Source organism: Anomalospiza imberbis, chromosome 8 (assembly GCF_031753505.1).
Source record: "Anomalospiza imberbis isolate Cuckoo-Finch-1a 21T00152 chromosome 8, ASM3175350v1, whole genome shotgun sequence".
NCBI lineage: Eukaryota > Metazoa > Chordata > Aves > Passeriformes > Viduidae > Anomalospiza > Anomalospiza imberbis.
The window spans coordinates 3,829,405-3,847,844 of record NC_089688.1 but is presented as its reverse complement, the minus strand read 5'-3'; the positions used below and the strand labels follow the sequence as shown (position 1 = coordinate 3,847,844).

The following is an 18,440-nucleotide window of genomic DNA, read 5'->3' as shown; positions in this document are numbered from 1 at the left end:
GGCTAGAGCCTCTGCTGCTCCCAGCATTTATCCCAGCAGCTGGGATAAAATAGCTAAAAATACAGAATTTGTCATCCCAAAATGAATCACTGGAATCATTTGGAAAGATGCTGAATGCAAAGCTAAAGAATTAAACCATGAAGGCAAGCACAGATCTGCTCATGTGCACAGAGAGGGTCTGTCACAGGGGCAGTCTTGCAACCTGGACACAGAGCACAGGGAAAATCCATCTCTCATTAACAAACTCATTCCCATGACACTCTCTGTTCCTTTTTCCTCTCACATCTTCATTTTCCTGTTGCCTCACAAGACACCATTCCCATTGCTACAAATATAAGGCACAAGCAGATTCAGCATCACAGAATTCCAGAATGGTTTGGGTTGGAAAGGACCTTAAAACTCAGCCAGTTCTACACCTGCCATGGGCAGGGACACCTTCCACTGTCCCAGGTTCCTTCAGCCTGGCCTTGGACACTTCCAGGGGCAGCCACAGCTGCTCTGGGTGTCCTGTGCCCACCCTCCCAGGGAACAATTCCTTCCCAATATCCAATTTAAATGCATTAAACATACCTAATTTAAATCCATTCCCCCTTACCAGAAAATGATGCTATGACACAGGAAGTTGGCACAGCCATAAAACCACCTTAAGGTAAGGAAAATAATGGATTCATTTCTATGTGCACTCAGAGAAATAAATTCTGGTCTGTGTTCTGATGATTTATTGTATTTTAAATATATGGGCTCATGCAGTGTAATTGGTCGTGGCATATTTTGCATGATGAACACAACAAATTGGCTTTTGTGGAGCTGTTCCAAGCAGTTGTTCAAGACTAAAAAGTAATTAGTGAAAGCAGCGATTAGTGACAAACTAAATGAGGAAAAATGGTTTTAACCAAATCTACTGTGAAATCTGCACCACACAATTTTACTGAAGCCTCTTGGATTCCAGTTCCTTCCCAGGACTTGTTGAATTGTCATTGCATATAAACATTCACAGACCACTGTGTGTAAATAACAGTTTAAAGAACAAAATGAACCATTTGCATGGGAATTGAGAGCATTGACTTTGTGACCAGACAATTTTCAGCCCATTTTAATATCCACTTTATAAACAGAGGCTTTGCAGAGAGTTTAGGAAAAGCAATTCAGACTGGAAAATTGTTTTTATAAAACAGAGCTCATAGGCAAAAAGGTATGAGTTTATATTATACATAAATTATTGGATCAGGGAAAGGCTGGAGTGGGAAAGGACCTCAAAGCCCATCTCATCCCATCCCCTGCCAAGGGACACCTTCCACTATCTCAGGCTACTCCAAGCCCATCCAACCTGGCCTTGGACACTTCCAGGGATCCAGGGGCAGCCACAGAGCTTCTCTTCCCCAGGCTGAAACAATTCCAACTCCCCCAGCACAAATCTAAATTTCTCAGCACCAAACAAAATTATCTCCACACAACATCAATGCACAAGATTTAAAACAGGACCATCCTCTCCCCATTTGCCAAGATAAACCATCCATAGGAATTTATCAGCAAGGAATTCTTTCCTCTGACAAGTACAACCTGGAATTGCATTGCATCACCTTGGAGCTTTACAGGCTTATTCCAGACAGGCAAAACCCCTTGTTGGTGTGTGACATTCACATTCTTTGGACAGAGAGACATAATTCTGTCTCTCAGGAGAAGCACAGAGAGAAGAAGAGAAAACAATCTTTATCTCTGCTCCTTTGTTTTCCCCATGTGGAATGTGGTGTGGAGATTGTTTACCTGCAGTGATTGCTGGGTTGGATTCTGGTGAAGGTTGTTTGGGTTCAGTGACCAATGGATCCAGCTGTGTCTCAGACCCTCAGCAGAGTCAAGAGTTGTTAGGTAAGTAAGAAGTATGTATGTAGGATAGGATAGTATCTCTTTAAATAGTATATTAATGTATTACAGTATAGTTTTAATAAAGCTATCCTTTAGCCTTCTGATCTGGAGACAGACATCATCATTCCTTCCCTGGATCCAGGGTTTGCCACATTTTTTACATATTGGTGTGTGCTCAAACTTCCTGCCACACATGGAACCTCCCCACAGGTCTTAAAATCCCTGTTCCCCAGCACCCATCCCTTCTGTTTCCAGCACACACCTCACAAGGGCTTGGAAACTGCAGGCAAAGGTAACGAGAGGAAAAGGTATTGCTCTAAACTGGCTGCAAACCCAGAAGGTGTCAAGGAGAGTTTGGACAGAGTGGGATTGTTGGGGTGTCTGTGCAGGAGCAGGAGTTGGACTGGATCACCCTGTGGGTCCTTCCAGCTCAGGATATTCCATGATTCCATGAGAGCCTTTATTGCATAGATGTGAAAATCAGCTTTCAATGCTGATCAGAACAGTTCCTAAAGAGAGCGGGGAGAAGCTGAACAAGCCTTTCCCAATCTATTCCTAAAGCCTCACCTGGAAATCCCACCTTCCTTATTCAAGGCCTGAACATGCAATAAATGGTCAGAATTAACTCCAGCAGGGTATAAATGCAGGGGAAAAGCTCAGCCTATCCCAAACCATTCAGAATTCCCTCCCTGGTGTCATGACAGGAGGAGTTTGTAAATCCAGCTGTGCTGTTTGTCCCAGCCTCTGGAATCTTTGCCATTCCAATACACATAAACCTCTTGGGACATGGAAATAACTACAGGATCACTGATGAGTTCAGATGTCTTTGGACTCAGAAAGAGTGAATTTACAGCAGTGATTCACAGAATGTTTTTCCATACAGTGAGAAAAACTAATTATTACAGCACAGAAATTCATCACTGTCATAAGAATTAATGGAGTTTGAGGAGCAGTGAAGTCACCCTGAGATGTTGCCTTAATTATCCTGTCAGTCTTTACGGGTCTCAGTCTCTGCAGTGGTTAATAAAGGTTAATGCCTCCCCCATTTCAGAAATACTGCAAGCAACTTGACAAATATTCAAGGAAAATAAGTTAGAAAAGCTGCAAAATAACCCCAACATTACAACAAAATTCATCCACAAAAGGTCTCCCAGACAGGCCACTCTGCTCAGGAGGGCTGGCAGAGGCTGACTTTTAATGTAGTTAAACTTTACAGGCCAAAAGTCCTAATTTTAGAAAATGTAGACTTGAGTGACTGTGACTTTCAGCCCCAGGAATTCTGTGGAGTTTCCAGCAGACTCTGGAATGTATCAGATGCTGGAATCTCTAAATGGCATCAGGCAGCTTGAGTAAGTTTAGGGTATGACACGGACCAGCACATCCCTCAACCCAAACCCTCAAGAGAACCTCTGGGATCAGGAATATTTCCCCCTCTTTCACTAAGCAAACCTTTTGGAGACAGAGATCCTAACAACCAATCACTCTTGTTGGCCTTGCCAGCATGGAATGTGTGTCCTGCTGGTTCCTCACTGCCAACACCCTGTGACACACAGCTGTCCCCAGCACAGGTGGGACCTGGAGCTGCTGGAGAGAGCCCAAGGGAGGCACCAGGATGAGTAGAGGGATGGAGCAGCTCTGCTGGGAGGAAAGGCTGGGACAGCTGGGATTGTTCACCTGGAGAGGAGAAGCTTTGGGGGAACCAAACTGTGGCCTTGCAGAGCCTGAGGGAGCTACAGGAGAGAGAGGGAGAGACTCTGCACAAGGGGGAATGGCTTCCCATTGCCAGAGGGCAGGGGTGGATGGGATTTTGGGAAGGAATTGTTCCCTGGGAGGGTGGGCAGGCCCTGGCACAGGGTGCCCAGAGCAGCTGTGGCTGCCCCTGGATCCCTGGCAGTGCCCAAGGCCAGGTTGGACTTTGGGGCTTGGAGCAGCCTGGGACAGTGGAAGGTGTCCCCGGCCATGGCAGTGGGGTGGGAATGAGGTGGGCTTTAAAGTCCCTTCCCACACAGACAGTTCTGGGATTCCATGATACTCATGTGGATGTGACATCAGCCTCAAACCTCAGCAGCTGGCAGACAATAAACAGTGTTTTACCAAGATTAAATCCTCCTAGAAGGACATGCAGCTCTGAAGTGCCTCACCCCATTCCCAGGCTGGAACACAAACACAAGCCCCCAAAGCCACCAACACCTGATCCTGTCCCAGCACCAAAGCACTGGGGACTCAAGAGTTATATCAACAAGGACATTTTATTTGTGGGGGATTATTTGTGCACATCTCCAACAGCCTGGCACACTTGGGTTTGGAGGAATTCACACCACTGTGCATCAGCTCTCTGTTCCCAGCACACCCCAGAGCTGTAACACCCCAGTGCAGCAGGAATTAAAAGACATTAACGCTGTTCCAGTCCTAATGTGAGGGCTGAGAGCAGACACACAATGAATTCACAATGTTCATGGCCCACACAAACCCACAGCAGCTCATTAGCTACAACAGAACATTTAAAAAAGAGAGAAGGAATATGGAAATGAGTGTTTCTTTCCACAAGGAATCATTTCTTTCCCAGGTTCAGCTCTTACGCTGTTGAAGGATAAACTGATATTAGAGGACAAAGCTAAGAACACTTTGCCTTTATCAAATTAAAGCAATTACAAACTGTTTATGAAGATGCTTTCATAACATTAGTTTTGTTCTCATAAAAGAAGACCTAATTTGCAAACTAAGCTGGAAAATTAAGATTGGCTCCTCCAAATTTATGATCCTCCAAAAAAAACCCCACTGCTTGAGAAACTACTCAGTCTTCCTGGTTGATCTCAGCTGTAAACCTTCCCCAGAGGAATTTAAAAGTGCACATTTTCAATGGATCTCTGCCACCTCTCCATCTTCCCAGCACAGAGAAGAGGAGGCTCCAGGGAGACCTTAAAGCACCTTCCAGTAGCAAAAGGGAGCTTCTAAAAAAGAGAGAGAGGTACTATTTCTATGGTTAGATAGTGATGGGACAAGGGGAAGTGTTCTGATTTAAAAGAGGTGAGATTTATGGGATGTTGAGAAGGAAATGTTCCCTAGAAGGGTGGGGAGTCCCTGGCACAGGGTGCCCAGAGAAGCTGTGGCTGCCCCTGGGTCCCTGGCAGTGCCCAAAGCCAGGCTGGACAGGGCTTGGAGCAACCTGGAACAGTGGAATGTGTCTCTGTCATGGCAGAGTTGGCACTGGATGGGCTTTAATGACCCTTCCAACCCAAACCAGACTGGGATTTTATTAAAATTTCAAAAACGGCCACAGCCATCACAAAGCCATCGATGTCTGGGGTTTTACTGGGTGATAGACTGGCACCAGAGCATCTCTGTGACGAACTCATCAATGTGCTAGAGATACACCAGTTTATTTGGGAAGTGACCCCAGGAGTGCAGGATTCAGGAGCACCCACCACTAATCCAGCAAGAATGCAACCACTATTTTCCAGACACTAATGAGAAAGTCATTAAAACACACATTAAAGCAACCCCAAGGGGCACTGTGCTAATGAGCCTGCTTGCTTCCATGCCTGGGTTTACATCTATTTTTTATACATTCCCATTGAAGAGATATAGAATATATTCCCATTCCCACTGGAGACAGTGCAGCACATCCCTGCTTTTCTCCTGCCAACATGCCCTGCTCCAAAAGCAGCTGAAGGACAGCCTGCCGTGCCAGCTGCTCCTGGGGCTCTGGATTACCAGGATGTGGGAGAAGCACCACAGCAGTGTATGATCATCCTGTGCAGTGTACCCCATTCCAGACCTGTCTGCAAGCTCATTCCACACAAATATTTATGGCAAACCTGGAAGGAAGTACACTTGCAAGGGGTTAATTAGGGAATAATACATTATCACTGATGTCTTGCAATGCTTTTGTTAATAACCAGGAGGAAATGAGGGCACAGCAAAGCCTGGGAGCCTCCCAGTTTCTTGCAGTAGCTGATGGGGTGATGAAGCATTTTATTTGTCTGTAATTGAGGGGGATTATTTTAGTAATGAAGCAGGAGTTGAATATTAGCTGTTAAATACAACCATCACCATCTTCCTGGACTTGGAAGGAGAATTTCTTTTAAACCCCAAAAAACTCTACAGTAGCAGCAGCCAAAACAAGATTATCTCCTTTCCCAGTGCTCCATAAAGCTGGGGAATTACTGAGTCTTTTTAGATATTACAATGTTTGTCAAGCAACAATTAAAAACGCACCAGCGATTAAGCAAACACCATAAAGCTTTTACAATTCATTTGAAGCAGGCAAATATTTGTGCAGCCAAATAAAAAAAAAATCCCAACACTGAAGTATTTGTCTCTCTGAAGAGTCAAAATCCTTCATTTTGAAAATGGATTTTTAAAATCTCCCTTTAAGACTCCAAGGCCATCCAACCTGGCCTTGGGACACTTCCAGGGATGGGGCAGGCACAGATTTTTTTTTTTGTTCAATCACAAAGCTGTCATCAGCAGTGGCACACAATTATTACTTGCCTTTACAGCCAAGGATCCCCATACAGTGCTGATTGTATGGGATAAACCAGCCCTTTCCCAGGAAGCTGTCAATCTCAGGCATGTAAATTCAAATTACCCCAGTTTTCCAGACACCTGTACTACAGGGTAGGAGGGCTTATCCAAAAATTAAGTTTCCAGAACAAAGCAGAAATCTCAACTCAACCTCACCTCAAACTGTGAGCTTCACTCCGGGTGTATTTTTCCCTCCAATAAAAGGAAATGCCATCCCCTGGGAAAGGTGGGACAATGGGGATGAGCTCTGCAGGGCCCCTGATGTCCCCACACAAATGGGCCATGTGCAAAAAGCTCCAAGTCTGAAGCAGGAGAGCACTTAAAAACTCTTACATCTTCCCCAACAACCACAACACAGAATAAAGAGGATTTAAAACATTTTTCCCTCTTTTATCACCACTAGCTGCAGCAGCCCTGAGCACGCTCCCCATTCCCCTGTGCTCCCCTCCCCCCTGCCAGCAAGAGTTTATCCAGCTGTAGGGAACTAAAAAAATCATCCAAAGGGGGGGGATTTAGCATTTATGGGGGGTTAATGGTTAACCCAGACTCCTCCCCAAAGCAGCTCCTGTGTCCCTGGGCACAGAGGTGTGCTCTGGAATAACAGGACATGGACATTGCTCCATTTCAGGAGATGCACTTGGAGAGGTTTAGGTTGGACAGGAAGGAAAAGTTATTTTCCCAGCAGGTGTCCTGTTGGAACCCTGGTTGCTGAGAATTTTGGAATTTCTGTGTTACCAAACACTGACCCCCAAGAGAACACTGAGCCCATGGAGAAGGCTTCCAAAATTGAATAATAGAATTGGGATTATGGGTGTGGAGTTTGAATCAACGTGAGTAATATCACATGGTGGAAAACCTAGAGTTTAAAGTTTTAGAATATAATATATATACAGCAAGATAGAAATTTGAGGCATAAGCTAATCATTCTTCTCCATGGGTTTGGGTGGTTTTGTGTAATTGGATAAAAACATACACATCGCAGAGCACAAGTAGTTATCAAGTTAAAAGTAAAAATAATTTAGGTGTCATTTCTTAATTAAACAGTTTATCCTTAAAAAACCTTGTAGAGTGAGATACATCTCCATTTTTAACTTGTTAGAGTAAATTACTCACAGTACTCACAGTTCATGAAATATAAACAAGAACTAATAAACATCTACGTCCAAACAAAAAAATACAATCTCACACATTTAATCCCAACCTTAACAAAAAAAAAAAATAATTCACAGTGTCTGTCTGGGTCAGGGCACCTTCAGGGTGCCAAGAGCTGTTGGACCAAGCCATGGCTGCCTGGCAGCCCGTCTCCCAGAGGAAGGCTGGAGAAGCTTTCCTGAGGCCCTTCCCAACCAACACAAGGCCAGGATCAAGGGAAGTGTCTGATTACCACAGACAGAGCTCCTGAGCTTGTCCTTCCCACAAAAAGCTGCTTCCTTAAAGCAGCTAAACTCACCTAAATTCCCTTCGTTTCCCCAAGAACAAAGCCAGCTGTGCTGTGTTAGCAGAGAGGATCTGACAAAAAGAAATAAATCTGTGTTTGGGATCTCCCGCAATGGAAGAATCACAGCAGTGCTCAGAAATGGTGAAGGATCACAGAAGCAGAGGCAGAAGAAATTTGAAGTACAAGAAGGACCCTGAAGAGGTTCGAGAAACTCCTCAGACAGGGAATACAGGATCTAATCAGATGCTAAACAGCCCTTAAGTGGAGAATGTGCCTTCCCAAGGAGGGAATGGGGGAGAGGCACATCCCAGCAGTGTCTCTGCTGTGGGTGTATCTGGACAAAGCCCTTCAGAAATGGGGCTGGTGACACGGGTGGCATTTTCACACCCACTCGGGCAGTTCATCCCACTCCAGGCAGCTCCTATGACCCTCATCAGCTGAAGAAAATCTAAGTTTAAAAGACTTGGATTGGGGGCATTGTGTGAATTCCAACAGCCTCTGCTCCTGCCCTCTACTACAGATAAGTCAGGCAGGGTAACCTCAGAGCTGAAAAACAAACACAAGAAATAAAGATAACTGCATTTCTTCAAAGGCAGCCAGGATTTTGCCTTGTTCAGATCTCTGCACTTAGTTCCCAGTGCTGTCAGATCTCTTCAGATGTCTGGAGTTCACCTCAATTCCCATCAAAAAACCAATCCAGGGTGTCTAGGCCATGTCAGAGGAAAAGACAAGACAGCTTTAAGGTGGCACCCGTGCCTTCTGCTGTGTACAGAGGCCGTGGACTACCCTAAAAAAAACCAAAGAACTAACAAAACACAGCTCAGCCTCTTCCCACTCTCCTCATTCCTGCAGTTAATTAAAAAAGAGACACTATTTAAATCTCATTTCCTCCAGCTGGGTGTCAGGCACAGGCTGCAAAGGGCAGAGCTTCAGCAAAACCATTTCAAACACTGCTGACTTTGATATGCTGGAGTAAAGAGTTTTGCAAATAACTTCAGAGGAGTGAATGCAGTTGTCAACATTTCTGTTGTCTGGATGGGTTTTATTGCATCCCAAAGATAAATAAAAGCACTCCCATTCCGAGTCCATTCCCAGAGAAGATAGAATTCATGAAATATAATGAGTTTTTCAAACGTGAAATACAGAGAACTTGTTTGGTGCCTTTTTAATTAAAAAGCCTATCTGCAGTTTTGTCAATTTATCTGGTATCCAAATGCTTTTAACACTGGCACTTGAATAATATGAAATCCATCTTTGCCAGGGAACTTTAGATAAATGCAAGTGAACTACAGCCCTCTTCAGCATCCCAAACTTGAGCAAATACTTTTCCTAGGGAGCTGGGAAGGGGCTCAGCCTGGAGAAAAGGAGGCTCAGGGGGGACCTTGTGGCTCTGCACAATTCCTGACAGGAGGAGACAGCCAGGGGGGGTCGGGCTCTGCTGCCAGGGAACAGGGACAGGACAGGGGGAAACGGCCTCAAGCTGTGCCAGGGGAGGCTCAGCTTGGACAGCAGCAGGAATTTCTGCATGGAAAGGGTGCTCAGGCCTTGGCAGGGGCTGCCCAGGGAGCTTTGGAGTGCCCATCCCTGGAGGTGTCCAAGGGAGGGCTGGAGGTGGCACTCAGTGCTCTGGGGACAAGGTGGGCATCAGGCACAGCTGGGACTTGATGATCCTGAAGGTCTTTCCAGCCTTAGTGCTTCCATCATAGGAATTGTAATTATTGTTGGCATTATTATTATTCCATCAATTTAATTATTGCTGCATCATTGCCACAAGCAAATGGATTTAAGGTCACACAGTCAATACCATGGAGGAGATGTCTGCTTTTATGGACAGCAGGAAAGGCAGCTTGGGGTGGTTTCACATCAGCAAGGAGCTTCTAAAAGTTCTCCAATTACTACCAGGATATAATCTAGAATGAAAAAAACTATATAATGTGGGGCAAATCCAGCCCCTGTGCTGTCTGTTGCATTTTAATCTAGGAGAAGAACATGTGTCACTGAGCCCATACATTAATATTTATTGCAAATATTTCATTGCATCCCCTTGTTTATCAAACTCTGCCCAGATCAAGGCTTTACTGCCAACAGCAAAGTTCAGTCACCTCATTTCTCACAGCTGCTCTGGCCATATTTCAAACATCAGCAACATTTTCAGTGACACCCATAAAAAGGGATGAAATGGGAGCTTTTATGAACTAATTATCTGACATCTGCTGTTAATATTAGCCAATTCTTCAAGGGTTGCACAGAGAAAGTCATCATCTCCTTATAACCGTGTTAAGTGATGGGAACTCAGCTAAATCCACTCTGCAATTAAATCAACGTGAAAAATATCAACAAAATTATTTCCACAAGTATTCCAGAAAAACGGAAGCATTTCATTTCCCTGGTGTGGTGCTCGCCCTCCTTCTGTATCAGACACAACAAACAGGCCTTTGTTATTTATTCTTACTTTATCTGCTTGCCTATGCAGGTCTATAGGGTTTTTAAACAAAGATTTAACGCTGAAAGTTTTTCCCATAAATAAATACCTAGTCTTAAAGCTGCCAGAATCTCCAGGTGTTCACTTGGAGAGGAAAAGGCTCCAGGGAGAGCTCAGAGCCCCTGCCAGGGCCTAAAGGAGCTTCCAGGAGAGCTGGAGAGGGACTGGAGACAAGGGATGGAGGGACAGGACACAGGGAATGGCTTCCCAGTGCCAGAGGGCAGGGATGGATGGGATATTGGGAATCAGGAATTGTTCCCTGGGAGGGTGGGCAGGCCCTGGCACAGGGTGCCCAGAGCAGCTGTGGCTGCCCTGGATCCCTGGCAGTGCCCAAGGCCAGGCTGGACACTGGGGCTTGGAGCACCCTGGGACAGTGGAAGGTGTCCTGCCATGGCAGGGGTGGAATGAGATGAGACTTAAGGTTCCTTCCCACTCAAACCATTCTGGGATTCTGTGATCCCAAAAATGGAAATGAGGAGCCACAGAAATGCTCTTCTGAAGATGCTCCTGAAGAAGAGGGAGGAAAAAAGCTTCTGCTATAACTTGTCCATTGTCCTCAACATCATTTTCTCATTACCATCCCCTTGGAGGAATAATCCAATCCCATTTTGTCACATTACTTGCAAAACCTGTAAAGGTCACAGTAAAATACAGGCAGTGGAAGGGTGGCTTTAAATTACTTTGTCCCTGGATATATCCATTTATATTCCATTTATCTCCTACCAGGCACACCAGACTGGCTGGGCCATCCTGGGTTTCTTATCTCCATGTAATATCAGAGATTTTAATCCAACAGTTGAGTATCTAATAGTCAACTTCCTTCCAAAGTGTGTTTTAAGGAGAGCTGAACAAACTTTACCCTGGTTCCTGTAATTGTTGGAGGAGAATATCTGAAGGCAACATCCTTCTGCATGGCTTTAACAAGTCTCCGCAGTTTTAATTGGCAACTCGCTGCTGCCTTATATTTCCCCACAAATTATCCATGTTACCAAGCTCCTCAAAGTTCTGTCATTCCTGGGGCTGCAGCAAGCAGTGCAGAGGACTCCATTAAAACAAAAACCAGCAGTTGAAAATTCAAACTCATCCAGGCTTGGCAAGGAAAAGCTGAGTTCCTGCCTTAATCCCTCTGCGCCGCGCCGGGTTTTGTACAATTAGCGCAGCTGGCAAGCACAGCAGCTTGAGGGACTCTTGTGCTGCCTTTTGAGGGCCAGCAAAAGGATTTACATAATTTAGAGTTTAATAACTTCAGCCTCTGCTTGCCTTTTTTTTTCTGCTAATAGTTCTCCTGACAACACAGGCCAGTGTGGAGTGTAACTCCACTGAAATCATCAGCCTTGCACAGAGATGTTTCTAGGGATTTTTTTTATTTGAATTTTGCCCCCAAGAGAATCAGTTTCAGGTGTTAAGACTCCTTCTAAAATAAGCAGAACATCCTTAGAAGGTAGAGAACCTGCTCCTTCTATGAAGTCCACCCTAAATCACCTGCAAAAATCTGCTCCACACATGATTCTTTAAGAGGAATGAGCACTTCTGCACAATATTAACAGCAGACTAATTTCACTTCCTTCCCACATCTTTGTTATCACAATGTTTTAAACACAACCCCACTTCAGCTGGGGGGATTTCTGCCTTTATCTTTTTTTTGCTGACCTCTCATAGCTCTTTTTTTCCAACCACTTCTCTAAAAACAGAGGATCAGAGACATCATTTTAGGTGTAGCCATAACAAGTGGTGTCTTCCTCATTCTGAACCTAATTATTTGTTGGAATCAAGGAGGAAAGTCTCTGGTTCTGCTTTGAATTGCAAGCAGCATCCAAGTCTGCATGCAGGCACTTGAGAGCTCTAGATAATCAATACAGAGAGGGGAAGAAATAAGCTGCTGCTTTGGATTTCACTGTGTGTGCAATGGAAGGTGATCTGTGAACATCAAGGAGCCAGAAAGCCTTGACAACTCCATACTTGGAGCAGACTGACCAGTTTCTACCAGAAGAAGAAAAAGCAAACCAAAAAAAAAAAAAAACCCAAACCCTCTATTAATAATCTGGAAATGTGAAGCAAACACTGCAGAATAACCAAGCAAAACTCAGATGTCAAAAATTTTAAGTTTATCTGAAAAGAAGGCCACGTGTCAGGAGATGTGTCCCTGCCTTCCCCAGTGGTCCTCAGCACCCAAGGGTTTGGGTTCCTCCCAGGTTTGCTTGAACTCAAACCCTGCCCTACTTTTATTTAAGACTGCAATAATAGGGAAAAATATTTATGGTGCTCCTGGGGCAGGCTTTTCAAAGCCCTGGATTGCCTTATTAAAGAGGTCATTATGAGACAGGAGTCAGATCAGAATCATTAAATTTTAATGTCTCCTAAATTCTATTGCAAAGACAAAGCCCTTCCTCCAGTGATTTATATTTGAAGTTTGCTCCTGCAGAGTGAGCACAAGCTGAAGAGCCCATGTAGACTAACAGTGAGTAATGACACTAAAATCTTTATTATTTACAAACCAAAGCCAGGGTACACATAAAACCCAGTTCCAGCTGGAGATGTCAACTCAGCTGGCACCTCATTATGGCCCAGCTGCAACGCTGAGCTCCACACCCACATAAATCCATCCTTCACTCAGCCTCTGCTGCAACTTCAGCCTTAGAAAGCAGCACTTAATGTCCTCATAATGAAGTACAGGCAGGCCCATCAAAACACTCCTGACACTCTGGAGATGATGGAAAGCTCTCTCCAGAAAATTGGGAAGCCCTGAGTGTTTCGCCAAATGGGAGCTGGATGATGCTCCCTGACTTCTCCACCACCAGTGCTGACTGAGTGTCTGTTCTCACCACAATCACCAGTTTTATTTCTCCCAGAATAAACCTTGGAATGATCCAGGTTATCCCCAGGCTTAATGCAGTATTTACCACCACTCACCTTTCTAGGGATTTGCCCCATTTATCGCTCATTTCCCAAAGGAACAAGCAGGTGTTTGAAGCTGTGTAGGATCAGCTAAGTCAATACCACACCCTGAGGGGATGTGAGCACCTCCACACCCTCAGCTAAGTGAGGGTGAGCTGCAGCAGCTCCCCAAGCTCATTAAAACCCAAACTGCACTGATTTGTGCACTAACAAGAGAGAAAACTCCTCCAAGTCCCTTGCTGGCCCTGGGAAAGGGATTAAACCCAGCAGAACTCTAATTCCACAATGCTGCTGGGAAAGGAGCAAGGGACACAGACTCCTTTTCGTGGAGGCAAGGACTCTGAGTAGTGAGCTTACTCCTGCCCTCATTTAACCAGGACAAAGGGATTTGGGACAACTGAATGCCACGTGCCAGTCTGGAGGTTTGCTCAGGAGGGTGTGGAAGAGGCAGTATGAGGGAAAATGACAGAAAAATCTGCAGTGTATAATTCCCTGCAGGAGTGCCTTGCACAAGTAGGTGGGAATGGCCACAGGAGCAGGTTCTGTTCTGTGGGATTCCACTCAGGTGTCCTTTAGCTCTGCATTCCTAAGGGGAACTCAACAGCAACCATCCTCTCACTCCCTTTTCTAGGATTTGACCTTTCTCTCTGCTCTTTCCAACCTTCCCCAGCTGTATTTATCACACAAACCTGCTGCTTCTGAGTTTTTCACCAACACCTGAGGTCCCCAGCACTTGTGAAAAGGCAAGGTTTGCACAGGTGAGAACAGAGAACATCAGTCATGCCCTTCAGCCCTACAGAGAACAGCACATCCTGCAGAAAATAATCCACTTATCTGTTCCTTTCTCATTCCTGCCCATTTGTTCTTTTCCTTTCTTTTTTTTTTTTGTGAAGCACAATTAGGTATTTGTAAAAGGTTTTCTTCTGAGCAGGGACTTGCACAGCTCATTATTCTGGCAGAAGAATACCACTGGTTTGTATTATTCAAGTTCGTACCTCTTGCTTGGATTACTCTGTACCATCTGTACCCTTTTGACTCCTCCCCCACAGCACCTTAAAACCACACAACTATTTATTAGCTCTCTCTCTCTGCTTCAGACACCACAATAAACTCTTGTCCTCAAGATCAAGGAGGACTGTGATATCATATCCTATATCTGTATCTGAATTTAAACAAAAACTCATTTAACTCATATATAGCAATGTGATTAATTTCCTCTGTTTAATTGTGCAAGCCAAGCTGTTGCCCAGAACACTGATAAAAGAAAACATAACAGGAGAAGTGCTGAGGAGTTTAGAGCAGGTGGTCAAGTGCCATCCAGATTTTTTCTTCCTGATTTATTTTAGACAGCTTAGTGGGAAAACAATGACTTGCCCTGAACAACAACTAAGCTTGGCTTACCAAGTTTCCTTTGAAGAGTTACACAGGTCAGAAAGGTTCTTCTAAGCAATAAGAAAATAATTATCATGAGATTCAACGGCAATTGTAAGGAAAACTGTGGTATAAGCTTCAGGCTCCTCTGCATGAGGAAGGACCAACCTGAGTGACTGAATGATGCATTTCCTTCACACAGAGTGGCTAAATTCCATACCAAAACCCATGCCCTAAAGAGTTAAACTCACTGAGAAAGTGAAACATCAAAAAGAGGCTGCAACTTCCAAGTGAAGAGATGAAAAACATCTAAAATGCTCTTACTTTTGACAGTAGCTGTCCGGGTGCAGTTGTACAGGATGGCTAACTCCCCAAAAACTTTGCCAGGCCCCATGGTGCACAGCTTCACTCCCTCTTTTGTCACTTCAACCTTCCCATCTGTGAGAAAAAAGACAGAAAAACCATTTTAAAAGGGCAATTATAAACGTTCAGACATTTTAAAAGGAAGATTTTTTTTTTTTTTTTTTTTTTTAGATTTAGCTTTTAAAATTTATTTCATTCCAGGCCAGTTTGGATGGGGCTTGGAGCAGCCTGTGATAGTGGAAGGCTCCCTGGCCATGGCAGGGGGTGGAACTGGATGGAACTTAAGGTCCCTTCCAACCCAAACCATCCTGGAATTCCATACTGTGAACACAAAAAAAAAAAAAAAAAAGAAAAAAACCAAAAAAACAAACAACCAACCAGAGCCCTACAGCTTCAAAGGAAACTAAATGTATTGCAAAGAAGAGCACATATATTCAGAAAAAGGTTACAACCAACTATTGCAGACAGAAGCTTTTTAACACTCAAGTGTTATTTAGAGGAGCATTGTTGCAGTAGAGACAGACACAGTACACAGAGTATCACCACGCATTTTCAGAAAGCTTCAGCCCACACACAGTAACACCTTACCAGGTCAGAAGGCTCCGGGAATCTGCTCACACAGAGGAACACCCCATCACTGCAGAAGGCTGCAAGCATCTGCCCTGCCTGCTCTTCAGCCCAGCCTTTTATACCCTCACGTTGATGCACGGCACCTGTGAGCCCTCTGTTCCCTTTGGGATTGGTCAGTGCACCTGGGCACTCCATGGCTCATTACCTTCAATATCATTCACCTGTCCTGCACAGCTGGGGCCAATTAGAATTCCCAGAATCACTGGGTTGGGTTGGGTTGGAAGAGACCTCCAAGATCATCCAGTCCAACCCAGCCCCAACACCTCAACTGAACCCTGGCACCCAGTGCCACATCCAGTCTGTTTTTAAACACACCCAGGGACGGTGACTCCACCACCTCCCTGGGCAGCCATTCCAGTGCTTCATCACCCTTTCTGTAAAATACTTTTTCCTAATATCCAACCTGTATTTCCCTTGGCACAGCTTGAGACTGTGGGATGAGGCTTGAGACACTGGGGATGAGGCTTGGCGGCAGCCCCACTCCCAATTACCACAAACTCTGTCCCTACAGAGCATCTGCACAGTCAGGACATACAGTACACTGAACTCAGTGTGAACTTTTTTTCACCTCTTAGACTTTCAGGTGAAATTTCCCCCAATTTTTTGTGTTCAAAAAAGAAAAGATTGAGGTCTTTAACACCGCACGTGAAAAAGGCGGTGTAATTTTGCTCATTTTCCCTGAGAAACTAATCCCCGAGAGCACTCATCCATGAATAACAGAACTATCATAGAAAAGAAAATTACTCTGACCCGTGGCTATTATTTAATTCTCATCTCTCCACCCCTTGCCTTTCTGAATATCTCGTTTGATATGGGGAAATCTGCTTTATCGGTTTACCTGCACCACACCAGGAAAGGATGTGTGAGGAAGGGTTAAAATCCCAGGTTGGATGGAAAGAAAGGAGCTCAGGACCAAACTGGGAGTTTGGAAGTGACCCATCTTTTAAACAATTGAGGGTTTGAAAAGCAACATTTGAAAAACAAGAGGAGAAGGGAAGGAAGAGGGGAAAGACATGAGGGGGCCACAGGGTTATTCCCACCAAAAAAAAAAAAAAAAAAAAAAGAAAAAAAAAAAGAGTGGGGAAAAAGATCGAAGGTTTCAAATCTTAGCAGCCACTGAAAAACCTCCCCTGGCAGCCCAAACTGGGAAACAGCTTCAGGGATCATGGAATACAATCAGAGAACTGAAACATAGACTCATTTAGGTTAGAAAATATGATTATTTATCAAGCTGAAAGTGTCTGTTTGGTAAATTTTATGACCTAAAGGTTACCTGGGCTGTGGGAGTGTAAAATGGCAGCAGTGTTTTCTGTAATACAGAAGCAGAGTTGGGGGGGATTCAAATATCTTCATTATAAGTCAATTTTTATGACTATTTTTATAAATGTTTGATTCATTTTTTTCTAACAAGAAGCACAAAAATAGGTGTTTATCGCAAGAATGAGCAGTATCAACCTTTAGTGGGGCCACGCACACTTCAGAGATTCCTAAATTATTTTGAAGAATGTAATTTTTTGTTTAAAAGACCTGAGTTCCAGCAGCTTTTTCTGCAAAAAGCTCTGCTGGATAAAGCTCTACAATAAAAACCTGCAAAGGAAATTATTTTACCTGGCTTTTGGCTCATGAGTTCCAAAGAAATATGGACAATTCTGAGCAGTAATGCAGAGATGGGATCACATTATTCCCAAGTGCTGGGGAGCACAAGAAACATATTGCTGATGAAATTAAAATACTTGTTTTAAAAGTAAAGAGAAGATTTCCCAGCACGATATTGAAGCTATTGGCAAGATTAGATAAAACAGTGTTCTGTGGATTGGTAATTAATGTGCTCTTTAATTACAATTTATTATCCTGGAGAAAGCCTCCCATTCTCCTGCTGTGTAACTAAGCAATCTGTAACATTAAAAACCTCACCATAAGATGCCCAGACTGTGAGCAAAATTCACCTCTTTTTAAATTAAAAGGTCAAAGGACTGCTGCAGGATTTTTCCCATTTTCCTTCCCTACCTGGCAGCCTACACAGTGCAGTTTTCCATGGAGCAAACAAATTGTTCTGCTGTTTATCAACCAGATAAAGGAACCAAATGGAATACAACACAATATTGATCAATTAATGGAGATACATCTGCAGCTTGCCTTGGCATCTCCATCAGAAAAACACTAAATAATGCAAGAGATGCTTCTCTCCAGGCAGGAGGAGCAGAAAATGCTGCATTTCAGTCTAAATATTGGGCATTATTGAAGTCAACATTATATTTCATTTAGAGCTTGAGCTGATTTTGGGGAGCATTAGCTATCATACAAACAATGCACTTTTCTGTCAGCTGTAAGAAGCTATTCCATAACAATGGGTAATGCATATGATTTTTCAAATAGAGCATAAAATAAAAATCTCAGTGTCTTCAGTAGCCCACTTCCAAGGGCTCCAGCCATTCCCTTTCCAGGATGAACATGAGAAGGTGACCAGAGTTAAGGCTCAATAACAGCTCCAAAAATCCCTTTAACCACGCAGAACTCAAAATATTTTGGGTTCTGCAGACCCTCAAGTCTCAGTTCTTTGGTTCTTTATCCTTGGACACTTCCAAAGATGGGGGAGCCACAGCTGCTCTGGGCAACCTGTGTGAGAGCCTCACCACATCTTGCTGCTTTGCAAGATTTCTGGGAGGTTCATTAAAACTTCGTGAAATTAAGCTTTTCTTATGAAAAACTAATCCTAGGAGTTGAAGCTGAACGATGCTTGGGGATATTCCATGAAATCCAAGAGGGAACAGCTTCCCTTGCTGCCCTGGTCTCCAGCACACATCCCCGAGCCTTGGGCCTCTCAGCCAGAGCCTGGCTTTCCCAAATTAAACTCTGCGTGCTAATTACATT

General features: G+C 44.1%; 1 protein-coding gene across 6 annotated transcripts in view; it reads right to left on the bottom strand.

Moving 5' to 3' along the window:
* PRKG1 (protein kinase cGMP-dependent 1) overlaps positions 1-18,440 on the bottom strand; it is a 376,558-nt gene that overhangs the window by 185,672 nt on the left and 172,446 nt on the right. For 5 of the 6 annotated variants that reach the window (XM_068197052.1, XM_068197051.1, XM_068197050.1 and 2 more), the window contains one exon: positions 14,901-15,014. In XM_068197052.1, coding sequence (XP_068053153.1) covers positions 14,901-15,014 — 114 coding nt within the window. Of the gene's footprint in view, positions 1-14,900; positions 15,015-15,527; positions 15,551-18,440 lie in introns of those variants that run through there. The other variant, XM_068197055.1, reaches the window with a different exon arrangement.